This window comes from Spermophilus citellus, assembly GCF_964194105.1.
Source record: "Spermophilus citellus genome assembly, chromosome: 1".
Classification (NCBI taxonomy): domain Eukaryota; kingdom Metazoa; phylum Chordata; class Mammalia; order Rodentia; family Sciuridae; genus Spermophilus; species Spermophilus citellus.
In genome coordinates this window covers 281,188,287-281,203,662 of record NC_138182.1, presented here as the reverse complement: position 1 = coordinate 281,203,662, position 15,376 = coordinate 281,188,287, and the positions used below count along the sequence as shown (strand labels likewise).

General features: G+C 46.9%; 1 protein-coding gene across 4 annotated transcripts in view; it reads right to left on the bottom strand.

Moving 5' to 3' along the window:
• SEMA5A (semaphorin 5A) overlaps window positions 1-15,376 on the bottom strand; it is a 492,204-nt gene that overhangs the window by 36,219 nt on the left and 440,609 nt on the right. For all 4 annotated transcript variants that reach the window (XR_014021130.1, XM_081286868.1, XM_081286870.1 and 1 more), the window contains exons 18-21: window positions 14,376-14,594; window positions 8,176-8,346; window positions 5,555-5,710; window positions 4,162-4,209 (exon numbers count right to left, since the gene is read on the bottom strand). Coding sequence is in view for 3 of the 4 variants with exons in the window: in XM_081286868.1 (XP_081142994.1) it covers window positions 4,162-4,209; window positions 5,555-5,710; window positions 8,176-8,346; window positions 14,376-14,594 (594 nt within the window). In the remaining variant the exon portion in view is untranslated. The remainder of the gene's footprint in view (window positions 1-4,161; window positions 4,210-5,554; window positions 5,711-8,175; window positions 8,347-14,375; window positions 14,595-15,376) is intronic.

Below are 15,376 nucleotides of genomic sequence, written 5' to 3'. Positions count from 1 at the left end.
TCACATATTTCAGGGAACAAACACCAACACCCGGGCAGCTCTCACATTGTCGAGCTCGGGGAGAGTCACAAGAAGCAGACCATGAAGTGACTTCCTACACTGTGATGGCCCTGCTTGAGTAACCGCCTGCAGGTTGTTGGCCTCCTGTCTCCACTGCTGAAAGCACATCCCGAGGATCCCCATTTCCCCCTAAGTGTCCCCTCGTTGTGCCACCAGGGGGTGCAGTGTCACCTGATGCCCTCCTGTGATGGTCAACCCCAGATCCAAAGGCAGAATGGAGAAGTATGCTGGGCATCAGCCCAAGTCCAGAGGAGCCTGTATGGCCACAAGATTTTGGGGCTCTTGGGGCCAGAGAACTTGGAGGTCTGTCCCCACACCCAAGGCCTGGGTTTTTGCTCCTGAACCGCCCAGGCCTCCTCCCCTGAGGCCCACAGAGCAGCTCTCCTGTACCCTGTGTTCCTCATGCCCGTTCCCGATGCTCACTCTTCAGGAGGGGTCCTTCCCAACGGCACCAGCCCCCCTCTGACACCTGGTATCAAAGGTCACTAATTACTTGTCACCAAGGTCCTACTACATGCTGGGACCCCAAGGGTCCTTCCTGATCCCCACAGATCCCTGAGTGGCTGAGAAGTTCCCTGGAAGGCCGAGCCCCAGGGGACAGGAGACCCATCAGGGCCTCACCCATGCTAGATGTAGAGGCTGAATATCCCCCCCCCCCCGTCTTCCCCTGAACCCTGAGCCTTCTCCTGTACACCATGCTCCTTTCTGCTCGTGGGCACTGTGTTGCAGGAGCCCAGGGCCCTGGGAGATGGACTAGAAGCTGGAAGGGAGACCAGTTGGTTCCACTGGATGATTGTTTTGTGCAAACTTTGATTTTTCAACAAACTGAGAAAACACGTCTGTGTTGCCCCCCTAAGGTAGAGGTAGATGGAATGGCAAACCCAGCCTGCACTCTCTTGGGTTCATGGTCAGCCAGGCCCAACACTCTCCTAAATGCACTGCGATTCCAAACACACAGGCAATTCTTTACACAGGAGTCCAGTACTCAGCACTGAGAGCTGGACAATCCAGGTGGGTGTTTCTAGAATATTCCATAGGTATTCCCCACTCCCTGACAACCCTTTTAGTTTTCCACTTCCAGGTACAGGATGATGGAAGGACCTCACAGATGACTGGCCTTTCCTGGTTTTGTCAGGAGCCTCTGCAGCTGGACGGCTCCTGGGTTGTGACAGGTGGGACTTTCCCACCAACAAACAGTAGAATTGTTTACTGTAACGCTGAAGCTGTACCTAAGCAGGTGTGATGTCACGTGAGTTTTCATTTCTGTATACTTTAGGAGTCAGGTCTCCAGGTCAATACCACATACTGAGTAAAAGCACTCTCTGTGGCACTGATAACTCATGTTTTTATAACAGATGGAAGATGTATTACCATCTCCATATGCAGATAGTTTGTCATTAATCCCATGAATCATTCCTGCAGGTGCCTGGGGAAGGCCAGGACCAGTTGACATCTTTATGATGATCATGTTCTCTTTGTGTCTCATGCAACTAAAAATAGCTAGGTTGAAAAATCTCGATAGAAGCACATTTTCCACAGAGGGAAAAAATAGTGCCTATTGAATCTCTGTTGAATCGGTTTAGTGTGGCTCTTTCCTTGGAATATGCTTTTATTTTTTGGCCTTTTTTTTTTCAATAAACCTGAAATAAAGACCAACTGCTCAGTTGGTTCATTGGATGATATTATGAGCAAAATTTTATTGATTTTTCAATAAACTGAGAAAACACATCTATGTTGTCTCCCTAAACATCCCCCAAACATCCTTGCTAGGTAAATGCTTATTTTCACCTCTTAGCCTTATGCTAGGATCCATTTCTTCTCTTACCTGCTGTGGAATGTCCAAGTCAGAAGCTTAAAGACTTAAAGCAATCAGTTCTTAGAAGCTTAAAGACCTAAGGCAATGCAGAGTAATCGAAGTTTCTGTGATTCAGCCCACAGCACCTCATGATTGGCTCTGGTTGGTACAGCTCTTGGCACAGTTGGTGCCAAGACTCAGAGCAGCATGGCAGTACAGGAGGGGCCTGCAGAACAACTCCTGGGTCTTTAAGGCCCCAGAGGGATTTGCACATTGGAACAGGGTGGCCTGTCCTGGGCAAGGTGATGGGATCCTCTGGCAGTGAGTATGGGTGACCAGTGGCCTCTACTGCAGCCCAGCTATGTGACTCCTCAAGTTCTGACTTGGCCTCCTGAGAATGGAAAACACCTTAGGAACTGCTCCACTCCTGACCTGCCCTTGACTGAGGGCAGCTGACAGCCCTGGACTGTGAGCTGAGCAAGGTCGTTACCTAGCAGGGCTGCTGTGACTCGAGGTCCCTGGACACAGACATCTAGATCCTACCAGGTCACTTTTTCCATAGTGCTATGTGTTTAAAGCTCCCACTGTACCCCTGGCCAGGATCTCATCCCTTGCACCCTTGAGTATGACCTGTGTGGACCTGGGCCAGTGCCTGACCTCTCTGAGCTTCACAGGCCCCATTTATGACACAAGTACAAAGGCATGGACACTACCCCTTTTCTACAATTCCCAGGTGCAAAATCCCTGAGAAGTGGTTTTCTCCATGTATCTGACAGTGACTCGTGACCTGACATGACTCATTCTGCTGGATTAGCACCTCACATTGCTAATGTGAGGCATCGTTCAAGAGACTGATTCTGGAGCATAGCTTCAGACTCTGTGGGTGTTGTATAATACAGGGTATGAGAGAGACCTGAACATCCTTCTAGAATCTGAAACTGTCACTTTCAAACTCTCCTCTACTTCCAAGGCTTCTCCATGTAAACTGTAGGTGGCAGTACCTAGCAAATTCACTTTGTATGGGCCATACGCTTCTTGTCTGAAGCACTGAATATAATGTCTGGCACACAGGGCTATCTGAACATATGAGAGGACACTAGCCACTGCCATCATTTTATATAAGCCCTTGCATATTAATCTCACAAGTGGATCCTGTATTAGCAACTGCCAGTTGGTGAGCTTGCTGCATGACTTATATATCATGGGAAGATGAATGTCCCGACCTGTCTTAGGCAATAGGGTCCCTTATGAGTTCCAAAGGTGTTGGGGCCGCTTGGGTCTTCAATGTAAACCTGGTGCCCCTCACAAAATCAACACAGAGTGGATGCTTAGCAAAAATTCTTGAATGAATTAGTGGACACATTAACAGATGGCTGACTAAACCGGATGTACAGACAGCAATCTCCTAATCCATGGGTTATTAATGCTAAGAACATTCCTAAAACATGGTTAGGAAGCCCCCAGTTCCTTGCAACCAAAATCAAAGACCAAAGCCTGCTGTGCTGAGCACTCTGGATTCCTCTGGTGGAATGGATTGTGGTGGGCATTGATATCTATTTGCCATCAGTAGTACATATGAAGATATGGACATTGGCTCAGATATCAAGGTGGACATGGGTTATGCTTTGGTCTTTGGATGATAAGTCTTTTGTCCAGGCATATTTTCAACGAAAACAAGAACTTTAAGGTATTTAGAAGGTACAGACTGCAAAGTCCAAACTTCCTTATGCTTGAATCAAAGAATGTGGTTTTTGAGACTCAGTGTTGCAGTTTGAAAAAATTTCTCTAGTGATCTAGGTATAATCTTGTACCCCCGTTACAATATAGCCATTTCAGTGGGCTGGAGATTCAAGGATAGGTGCAATGGATTTGCACATAAATATAAACAAACTCCTTGGATTTCATTTTATTCATGGAAAATCTCCCTGAACTCATATCAAGATCGCTGGTTTATCAAGTATTGCATTCAACAGAGTCCCCTGCAGGGCTCACTTAGCCACGGATTGTTGTGCCCCACTCAGAGAGGTTCTGGTTCTGTAGTTGACTGGGGCCTCAGAATTTGCATGTCTATTAAGTTCCCAGGGGATACTGAAGAAGCTGGCCAAGGGACCCCACTCTGAGAACCACTGTGCCACATCTTAAATGTTGACTATTAATGTTTATGCAAAGGTAGATGTTTGGGGTCCAGGAGTTTCACCACCATGTAATTCTTTGCCAATAGCAGAAACAAGAAAGACATATGGGGGAGGAAATATTTGGAAGAGACGAGAATACCAGTAAGAAACTAGTTAAAAGGAAGCTCTTACCTCCACACCTTTTCTCCTCTACACTGCTTGATCTTGCAACAGATACTTCTGGAAAAACAAAAATCCAATCACAATGCACACAGGTGTTGGGAAGTAGGTTCATTTACATTAATGTTTCATTTGCAAAAGGCCCAATAATTTTTTAATCTGTTGGGAGTCCAAGTTTCCAAAGCTTGATTAGTTTTCAAAACAAATTTATATTTGTTTATTGTTTCAAACAACCGAAGAAGGATTGGTTAAGTCACTTTGACTAGGACAGGACAAGATTCATTATCACAGGAAAAAAAAAATTCTGTGGCCCCTTAGGCTGCAACCAAAGCACCTGATGATTCCTGTTAGAATGTCCCCTGCCAGCCCTGAGACCTCTGTTCCTCGGTGACTATTCTATTGCATCAAGACCATTTTAGTCCCAGTGAAGTGGAAACCAAATCACCAAAGCTCAAAGGAAGTCACCATAACAAAGTCATATCCAGGAGCACATTGGTGCCCTTTATCATGCCACATCTACACTCCACAAGGAAAATGTCAATGAGAAGTCTTCTAAGTGTTTCAACCCCCTCCAGGGTGGGGGCAACATTTCAGGAGTCTAGTTCTCCTACATTGATTTTCCATTATAAAACAAAAATTAAAAATATGTCTATAGTCAAACAGATAAATAACACAGTTCTGCACCCTACATGGTACAGGTGACTTACAAGGCTAAGGCTAATAATTGTTTCTCAGATACTATTATTTTTTCCACAAATGCAGGGAAATGAAGACAATTTGGTTCACGGAGCCCTATTGTTTCTTTGCAATATGTTGGTTTGCTTTGGTCCACGCTATAGTCCTAAGGGGCACCGTGGGCATGTCTATGTGGTGTGTACATATGCAGAGCACCAGCCATCTGTGAGAAGGCAATGGCAAAGAGCTACCCACAACAACTGAGCCCTGGTTCCATACCCCGTCTGTGACCAGAGGCCAAGCCACTTCTTCTCCAAGGTGAGAATCATGATGCAAATCAATTTCCCCAAATATATTAACGGTCTTATAGAGAATGAACCTTTTTTTCTGTGCAGATACTCACACAATATTGCCAAAGCACTTAACCCCATATTAAAATAACCAAATAACACATTTCCATTTTCTTTAGAGAAAAATCTTCTCTTAGAATCAATAAATTACAGATGGCATTGTGTTTGAAAAAATCTTAAACTCAAGAAGTAGTTCAAGTCCAAATCTGAAGTTATCTACCAATCTGCACTTTTATCACCTACAAACCATGAGAGTTGATGGAATCATCACCTGGGCTTCATCAGACACAGCCTCCGAGACCACACTGTGACCCGTGAACCACTTTCTGTCTAAATGTCAGGATGCTTTTGTTCACACTTACACAATCCACTGCGCTTACCTGGGATGAAATTAGAGTCAAAAACGCATGGCCGGGTCTCAGTGGTGTTTCCGGAACACTGGCCACCCACAGGGAACAGAAGGATGCATTGGCGGGCGCGGATCTGGATGCCAGACGCATCGCACATGGACCAGTCTGACCACTCCGACCAGCTTTCTGCAGTGGACAGAAGATGGGAGATGGGGCAAGAAGTCCTGCTAAGATTAATCTGCCAAGGAACATGGTTCTCATGTTATGTTTTTAAAAAGATGTAGTCATATCTTCTGACCAGTCCAGTAAATACAATAAATGAGGATGAAAAAAAAAACCCAACCTGGTGTAATATAATCAGATATAATGTGCTTCCATAAACATTTCTAAAGACCACCTTATTTTAATGCTATAAAAATTGTCTTTAGAGTCAATAAGCTAATCCATGAGACCCAGCAGTGAATAAACTACCCCAGTGGGGGGGCAGAAATCCTCAATGACGTCACCATTTCTCACAGGGCCAAGCTCCCCTGCAAAGAGCAGCCTCAAATGCATTCCTGAAAAATTCCTGCACATTTCCACAGGACTCTGCTCAGACAACAGAAGGAAGGTGTGTTAATGAGATATCCCCAGTGGCTGAATGGGAGCTTAAAACACTTTCTGGGGTTTAACAACAGTTTTGCAGAGTCCATGTAGCAAAGCCAGGATGCCCTCAGGGCAGGATTCATTTCACCCCAGGTGAACCAGCACAAAAGAGCAGCAGGCCAGTTCACAAGTCTTGGGTCAAGTCCAGAAGAAGAGAGATGAACGAATTCCTTGTCCTATGTAGAAAAATGGCTGAAATCTGTCCAAATCACTCAGGCATACAGATGTGTGAAAAGAGAAACTCATATCTATGAAAAAAGGTTTAAAAATGAACACTCCATATTATTTAAGTAATATTAACCAATTAAAAAAAGGGTACATTTTCTGTGCAGTTTGGAAGAAAAAATTTGGAAATCCAACTTGCACCTTGATCCAGATAAAGGGAACAGCTTTTGCTTCAAAATGTACAGAGGCCCTGCTATTGAAATGACTGAGAATTTGGTCTTGAAGCTCTTTTTAATATGACTGAAACTTTCCAGAAAGATCCCTGGGAGCAAGCTAATAAACTATGAGGTTTTCAGATAAGAGGACACATGTGTCAGGAGCCAGGCTGCTTCTGTAGCAGGCAGGCTGCCTCAGCACAACCTGTGTCTCCCAGGACCTTGGAGCTCCCTCACCCAGGTTCTGAGGCAGGTGTGAGGCACACCACACCTGGAATCTCTGGTCCTCATGCTGACCCCTAACAACAAAATCTTGGATCCTGACATCAGGTAAGATATTTTAAGATTTATTTATTTTTTAAAATAATCTGGTTACTGATTTGATTTCATGCTTTATATTTTCTCTAATTGCACCACCTCTGGATGACAGGCCATCGAACTTGGGTGAGGTGTCCTCAAGAATGCCTACTGCCTCCCGTGACCTTTTAGCATGTGTTCCTGAAATGCAGCTCTGGGGATCCTCAGAAGAAGACTGAGGCCAGGCCCTGGGCAAGCAGAGGAGACAAGGGACTGCAGGCAAGACACCCTCTCAGCCCTCCAGCCTCCAGGGGGCGCTCACGGGTGCTTGTTTCTTCTGGCTTTCTCCCTAGTACAACAAGGAGCTGCCAAGAGCCATTAGTGTTAATTAGAGAAGTGAAGGCCAAATCAGGATCTATTTGTTAATCAAAGAGCTTGGGTGTTATAGTGACATGCACACACTCACCTCTGATGTGATGAAGGCTTTGAACACCAGACAAAGTGAAAAGGATTTGATTATAGAACAATGGCTAGGAAGTCACATTAAGGGTGCCCCTGTGGACTGACTTGTTCCCCTTCCAGGACTCACTATGATGTGATACCATCGTCCTCCTCACCATTTACAAATCCAAAAGAGGTGAGTTTGCCAATCACAGTAGCTAAGATACAGAACCATTCCAGATGCCCATCATACTGAAAATGTGGTCTATATACACAATGGAGTTTTACTCAGCCATAAACAATAATAAAATTATGGCATTTGTTGGTAAATAGATGAAACTGGAGAACATGGTGCTAAGCGAAATTAGGCAGACTCAGAAAGTCAAGGGTTGAGTGTTTTCCCTGAGATGTGAAAGTTAGTCCAAAACAAAGGAAAAAGATGGGGGTCAAGTATCATAATGATATAGGGAAGATCAGTGGAGTGGAAGGAGATCGAGAAGAGGGAGAAGGAAAGGAAAGGATGTAGAATAGATTTTAAAAACCATGGCATGTGCACTTATAAACATACCACAGGAAATTCTCCCTGTAAGTATATGTAGAAAGCACCCATCAAAAATAAGTAAATAAAAGAGCACAAGGAAGATCAGTAGAGCCGAACAGGAGAAAGGGGTGAGGGAGGAGAGAAGGGAAAGGGGGTGTATGCACCGGGGACTGAAACAGAGTCAATCAAATCCCATGCATGTGTGATTTTGTCAAAAGGAACCAAACTATTATGGATTACTACATTCTCTCTCTCCCCCCCCCCTCTCTCTCTCTCTCTCTCTCTTCTTTTAAGGAGGAAAAGAGGTGAGTTTTCTCCAGGTCGGGCAGCAGGCTAGGTCCGCTCACCTGGGCAGGGCTGGGTGTTGCAGAGCGCCTCCTCCGTGTGCAGTCCCAGGCAGATGTCCCCTCCGTAGGCGGGGGCTGGATTTGTGCACGAGCGGGTCCTCATGTAGTGTCCACCCCCGCATGTGGCTGAGCATTTTGACCAGGATGACCAGCAGGACCACACGCCATCCACTGGGAAGGAACACAAGGTCACAATGCTTCAGAAACCCCAACCAGATCCATCTGATGGAGGTGAAGACAGAATCTGCTCTACAGAAGGCGTGGGTGCAGGCAGCAGCTGAGTCCTGGCCATGTGCGGCCATAGGAAGGTTCCCTGGGCCACCCATACAGCTTGGTGCACCTTCCCTTCCTTCTCCAGGGCCCCTTATTTGTTCTCTCAGAAAATGGTTCTAAACATGTCATGTCTCCAGATGACAGAGGAGCACAATGCATGCCATACGAGAGCCCCAGTTCCCTAAGAAGGAACACGCAGCACACTGTGGTCACTAAGGCCACCCCTGGCTAGCTCTTACCCTTGCTCTCTGCACCATGCAGTTGGCCAGACAAGACTTAAAGCCCTGGATCAGGAATTCAAGTCACAGCCCTCCTCATGGGTTGGATTACGGTTTGACAGAGGAGGAGAAAAAATCCAATGTTCCCACTAAGGTCACTGAAGGGTGCCCCATAAATGCAGCCTCTAAACGAGCAAACCGTATAGCCACGCAGACCTGGTGGCAGGTTTTAATGTCTGGAGATGTAATCTCAACATCAGCAGCCAGACTTAGGGTTGGGTATTAACTGCAGCTTCACAGCGTGAATGTCAGGCAGGACTGCTTCCTGGACCAGAACCCGCCATGACTGCTCATAAACAGAGCCCTTCTCTCTCTGCTCACATCAGCCCCTGTCTTCTCCAGGTTGGGATCCCAAGACCCACAGACCAGTCTCCTACACATCTGAAAAGACGCAAAGAATCAGTGAGCATCAGGGAAAAACAAATCAAACCACAGTGAGAGCTCAAGTCACTCCTTTTAGGATGGCTATGATTTAAAAAATTAAAAATGTAGGCAAGGATGTGGTGAAACTGCAGCCATTTGTGTGCTGCTGGTGTAACTGCTTATGAAAAACAGAATAGTGATTCTTAAAAAATTAAAAATAGAATTACCATAGGATCTAGAAATCTCACTTTCAAAAATTGAGTACACCAGAAAAAAACTGCAATTAGTCTCTCTAAGCCATATCAGCAATTACATTACTAAACAGCTAAAATATGGAAACATCCAAAATATCAATATACATAGATAAAGAAAATATGGTATATAGATACAATGGAATATTACTCAGACTTCAAAAAGGAGATCTCTCCGTGTGCAACAACATGGATCAGCATGGAGGAGGACATAATGCTAAGTGACATAAGTCAAGCAGAATGTGAGTATTGTATAAGTCATGCATGGCATCTAAAATAGTCAAATTCATAGATGCTGCAAGTAAAATGGTGTTCCCAGGGGTGGGGAAGAAGGGACGATGGGGATCTGCTGTACAACCCTGGGCCTGTAGCCAGCAATACTATATCATGCATTTAGTGACCTGTTCATGTTAAGTGCTTTCATTTCAACACAAAAACACTAGTGCGCTTCTTCACAATCTTTCCACAACCATGTATCATTTTGTGATCTCCTACACTCATTCTATCCCGAGATATTCGGGGTATTTATTTATCCCTCCCACATTTCCATTCATGCTATGCCAGTCCACATCTGATCTGGTCTAATAGCCCTCTGCTCACACATACCACGGTCCCTCTGGGATCGTGAGCAAGTCCTCCTGGCACAAGGTGGTTTATCCCATTAAATGAGAATACGGCTCCTGCTGGAAGTTCCGAGGAACCCCTGGGCAGAATCCAGCTGCTGAAGTGGCCCCTGGGGGGCTCAAACCAAAGCTCACCCTGTGCTCCGCCCTGGGCTCCACTTGCACTTCACTGTCTGCAGGCACATACGCTACGGGCTGGGGAAGAGCTGCTTCTGTGCAGAGGGACTCAAGGGGAGTCCAGCCCAGGCTCCACTCTCTCAGGCAGCTGCATGGGGCTGGAGCTGCCCAGAGCCCCAGGTCACTTCCCAGCTGGCCTGCATGTCATGTCCTCCTAAGGGTGTCCTCCTCGTATGACAGGTTTCCACCTGCACCTTGGAGCACTGACCCTGGCCATGAGGTGGTCACTGACCCTAGCCGTGAGGTGGTCTGCCCAGATGGAAACAGATATGGAGCACCGTAGTATGAGTTCACGTCAGAAAGTCTGTAGTATTTTTAAAGTTGAAACTACAGAATGCAAAGCTTAATGATGCCGACTCACTGTGAGGGGCTTGTACAACTCCATGTGGGGACAGCCTGGGCATAACAAGGATAATAATGAGCTCAGTCACTGTGGCAATGGTCCTCACAACAGCCTTGGGGAACATTCTAGAAATGAGTGGCTCCGGGCACTAAGAGGTTAGGTCATGGAGCCAGTGACTTGGGAGCTCTGGATGGGAGGCTGGCAGGCTACATAGAGAACCAGGCGCACCAACAGTGTGGGTCTGACGTCACTCCTGCCATTTCTATGCTAAGAATTCATGGGGGAATCTCCTGTGGCTGGGATCACCATGCAATGTAGCCTCTGAAAGGCTGGTTCATGGGAAGATCGGACAAACATCCCCAAGCTCAGAGCCATGTTTCCCTCAAGGAATCAAAGCCATTAATTGCAGGGAATGGGTTCTGATCAAATAAAATTGATAGATTAAGTAATGTGACAGAAGAGGGCACAAGTTTTGGTCTAGGAATTCTAGCCAACTATTCATCGCTACTGCAAAGTGAAGTTGCCAGCAATCAAAGGGAGCCAAGGAAAGCTAAATGCATCCACTCACCGGGCATCCTGGGCACAGTCAGAGATATAAAGCCCCGAGGGTGAGGGCACACGTGGTATGGTATCAATGCCCAGAACGCTGCACCACACTGTTAGAGCTGAAGGAGAGCAGGGCACCCCACTCCCCAAGAACTGAGCAGAGGTTGCCCTCCTGGAATCAAGGACTCCGGAGTCCAGCAGGGAGAGGCACTCCAGGTGTCCACCAGAGGTCACTGAGGAACACACCCTGGATGCACTTGGACTTCATTCAGAGTCTTCTCCCTCAGAGGAGCCATCGTAGTTAAATCTGATCAAAGGAGTGTATGTTGACCCTGTCAGGACACACGGGGTCCCAGGAAGGCTTTGAGGTTGCTTTCATCCTGTTTCCGTATCACATAGCCACAAGGAACCATCTCTCTTCTCTACCTTTGTCAGTCAGGGTCTGGAGTCTTTGTGCTGAATCAAACACACCACAAAGAAACAAAGGTGTGAAGGGGAAAGGACCGCCCATTTCTCAAGGTCAGAGGTGAATGACATAGGAGAAGGTTCTAGTGAGACAAGGCCACAGCAGGAGAGGAAATGGTCATTTCAGCACTGGCTCAAAGTTACCATGTGACAATTGGAGATGGAATTGTTAGTGATTTGATTTAAAGGTTATTTACATTCCTCTAGTTCATTTATGTCTATGTTCATTTTAAATCATAGGGAAAACTTCATTTAGAAATACAATGATCATTTGTAATTGTTCACCCAGCAGAATGAGTTGTGAGGAAGAGAACGTGCTAAATGAAGTCAAAAGTTCCATGAGGGTGGGCGGCTCAACCCCCTCAGGCTGGGGCGGCCCACTCTCTTGCTGAGTTAGTCTGTCCAGTTGTTAGGAATCCCCCAGGAAGTGGGAGAGTGTTGACATTAGCACATCCAGACTGAACTCAGCTACTCCCCCGTGGAAAGTGACATGGCACTGTGAATCCTCCACGACACTCTATGGGACCTGGCTTTTAAAGGAAAATGAGGCCAGAGCTATTTCAAGATATTTAGGTCATGTATATAAAGTTCTGGTTTGACTGCCAAGTCAACTAAAAATATAAAATAAAAATAAAACAACCCACAGACAATGCTAATGGAGTGTCTGAGACGGAGGGGCCGCCTTCAAACTCAGGGACCAGGGCAGCCTCCGGTGTCTGGAGGAATTTGTGTTCTACTGAGAGCAGTGAGGAAGTGAGTGGTGCCTGGGGAGGGGTGGGAGGGAGGGGCCCTGACATTCCCATGGCAACTTCCCGGGCTCCAGTTCATAGCCCTGACTCAAATCCAGAGATATCACCCCCCGGCTCCCTCCCAGCACCCAGGGGAAGAACCCTTCCATGGGGCTGTGGGAAAGAACAGCTCTGTGACCTTTCCCAGATTCTCTGCATCATCTTGGCTGGGAAAGTGGGCAGTCAAGGGAGGAATCTCCTGAGGCTGGAGAAATCCAGGCTGAGATGCCCTGGGAGAGCAGTGCAGCTGTCAAGAGCAGGGACATTACGGGACGCCTCTGCTACAAAGCTGGGAACTGTGTGTCCAGTTTTATCTGCTCGCTTATCCACTCTTCTTCTGTATATCCATCCATCTATCTCTCCATCCATCCATCCATCATCCATCCAGTCACCAATCATCCCTCCATCAATACATCCGTCCATCCATTCATCCAAATATTCATCCATCCACTCATCCATCCATCCATCCATCCATCCAATCATCCAAACATACATACATAAGTTCATACGTGCATCTACCCACCCATACATCGTGCATCCATGCACCTCTCCTCATCCAACGAATGCTTATTAAATACTTCCCACAGCCAGTTTCTTGCTCGAAAAACTGAGAAAGCGGTGCGTACTACCGGACAAGATGATGCTAAAATCTAATGCCATTGAAACCTCTGTACCCAGCTTTGTAATGACCCTTCACACCACTTCCCATCCCTTTCTGTCAATTGACTAACTCCCAGGTTGGAAAAGCCTGTGTATTGCAGCTGTTGCTCTCCCAGCTCACTAGGTGCATGGCAGATGTGGCCACTGTGTCTTGTCACCATCTTAGCATCTGATGGCCATGCTGGATTGACATTATTCACAGCTGCCTTCTCCCCCAACTCCAGGCTCCTTTTTGATGTGGACCACAACACTGTGTCTTTGCCATCCTGTGAGCAGCACACAGTGGGTCCTCCAAACTGCTCCTGAGTGCTGGAAATGCAATGGGCAGGGGAAGGAAGGAAGATGGGTAACCCGTTGGTTGTTCACTCTCCATTCAACAAACACTTGTGATGGGCGTTTCTAGGTGTGCCAGCCTGTGCTGAAGACTGAGTTTCTGCAGTGGAACCATCCCAGACCCTGAGCTCCTGGGCTTTCACCCAGGAAAAAGGCACAGGCAGCATCCAGTGACCTGCACAGGGTGGCTGTGGGTCATTGGGTTACAGAACCCATAATGGTGGGAAGGTCAGGTGGAAGCCATTTAGGTGACAGAGCTCCACTGGAAGCCATGGAAAAAGGGAGCAGAGACAGTCAGAATATCAGAGGGAAGACAGAGGGGTTGTAGAAGAACGGCAGATCCAAAAGCCCTGGGCTCTTTTAACTCACTTTAATATCCTTGTGCTTATATGGAATTCAGTGCAACCAAAAGCCAGGTCCCTTCCCAGCCCTGCACAGCCTCTAGGAGAGAAGACTGCATCTTCATAAGATGGGATTCTTGAGGTAGAACCCCTCTGGCAGGAGACAGTGGGACTAGGAACTGACCTGGCAGACATCTGTTGGTACAGCTCTGACCCCTGCAACCCTGCGTGAGAACCTGGGGGCCAGTGGAGAACAGTAGGGAAGCCTGGGTCCCTCGGGTCCCAGGAAAGGTGGGCTGATGCATACTTCAGGGACATCCCTTCTCTCCAGACCACATCAGAAGGGCCCACATGTCTGTTAGGGACAGGATCCAGAGCCCACAATCCTTGCAGGGCATTGCTCTAAGGAATATTTTAATTTCTTTTTAAAAAGAAGAGGAAAAGGAATGTAATCCAGCCCAGATGCTGCCTGCCCTTTTCACCTGGAGATGTGAGGCTACATGCCAGCCTGAAAAGGGGGCTGTGTTAGTATTGGTGGACATGACTCGGGATTTGGCTTCAGGTCAGTTGGAGCGGGTGGCTGGGAACAGAGGACCCCTTTATTCTTCCTTTTCAGTCTCACTGGGTTCATCCAACAGCTGCTGACATCATCTGACATTTCTTAAGAACATGTATCCCAACACCAGGCCAGGGAGCTGAGAGAGCCAGGGTAAGCTAAAAGGCCGTCCTTGCTGCTGGACGTTTTAGATCACTGCTCACCTGGGCAGGGCAGGATGTTGCACTCCTGGTACTCCAGGGACGGGCCCAGGCAGGGCATGCCCCCGTACTTGGGCTCAGGATTGTTGCAGACACGCTTCCGGTTCCGAATGCCCCTGCTGCAGTCGCGGCTGCACTGTGACCACGACGTCCAGGCTGACCAGGCCCCGTTGATGGTGTGGGCTGAGTATCTCCCGGCTCGCAGGAAGTCCCCAGACAGCCCTGGCAGGGGAAACACAGAGCATGACTCCACGGGGGTCCTGCAGGGCCCACGCACACACTGGCCTGTCTGCATCAGCACGAGCTTCTCTCTAGAATTTGCCTTTCACACCTCAATAAAATACTGCAGCTATTACTCAGATTTCTTTCCCAAGCTGCTATTCAGTAAGGATGCACATAGGAACTAATTTGTGAATGTAGTGAATGAAGTGTTTACACTGAACATGAAGTTAGTAGGTGTTGAATTTGTAGTTTATTTATTTTTTGGTAGAAATTTCTTACAAAGAATATACATTTTTTTTTTTTTTTTTTGCTTCTCTTGGGACTCTATTACAAACTGCCTTCATGCACCGTGGGTAGCACTTACCATGAAGAACACTGGCCTGGGAAAACGGAAACAGGATTCAGACATCTCCTAAAACTACTTCTTTACCTGTTAACATTCTTTTCCTTTTCTTGTTTTGGTACCAAGGACTGAATATAAGGGTGCTTAACCACTGAGTTATATCCTCAGCCCTTTTTATTTTTGAGACAGGGCCTTACTAAGTTGCATAAGGTCTCAGTTGAATTTGTGATCCTTGTGCCTCAGCCTCCTTAGTTGCTGAGATTACAGGCGTGCTACACCATGTTTGGCACCTGTTAACCTTTCAAATGTGAATTCATGCTGGTTAAAGGTGCTGAGTTAACTGCTCCTGAATCATGGTCCACAGAGACACTCGTCTGTCTACTCCAGAGAACTCATACCCAGGAACTAGATGCACTTTGACACATGTCAAACGCACCCA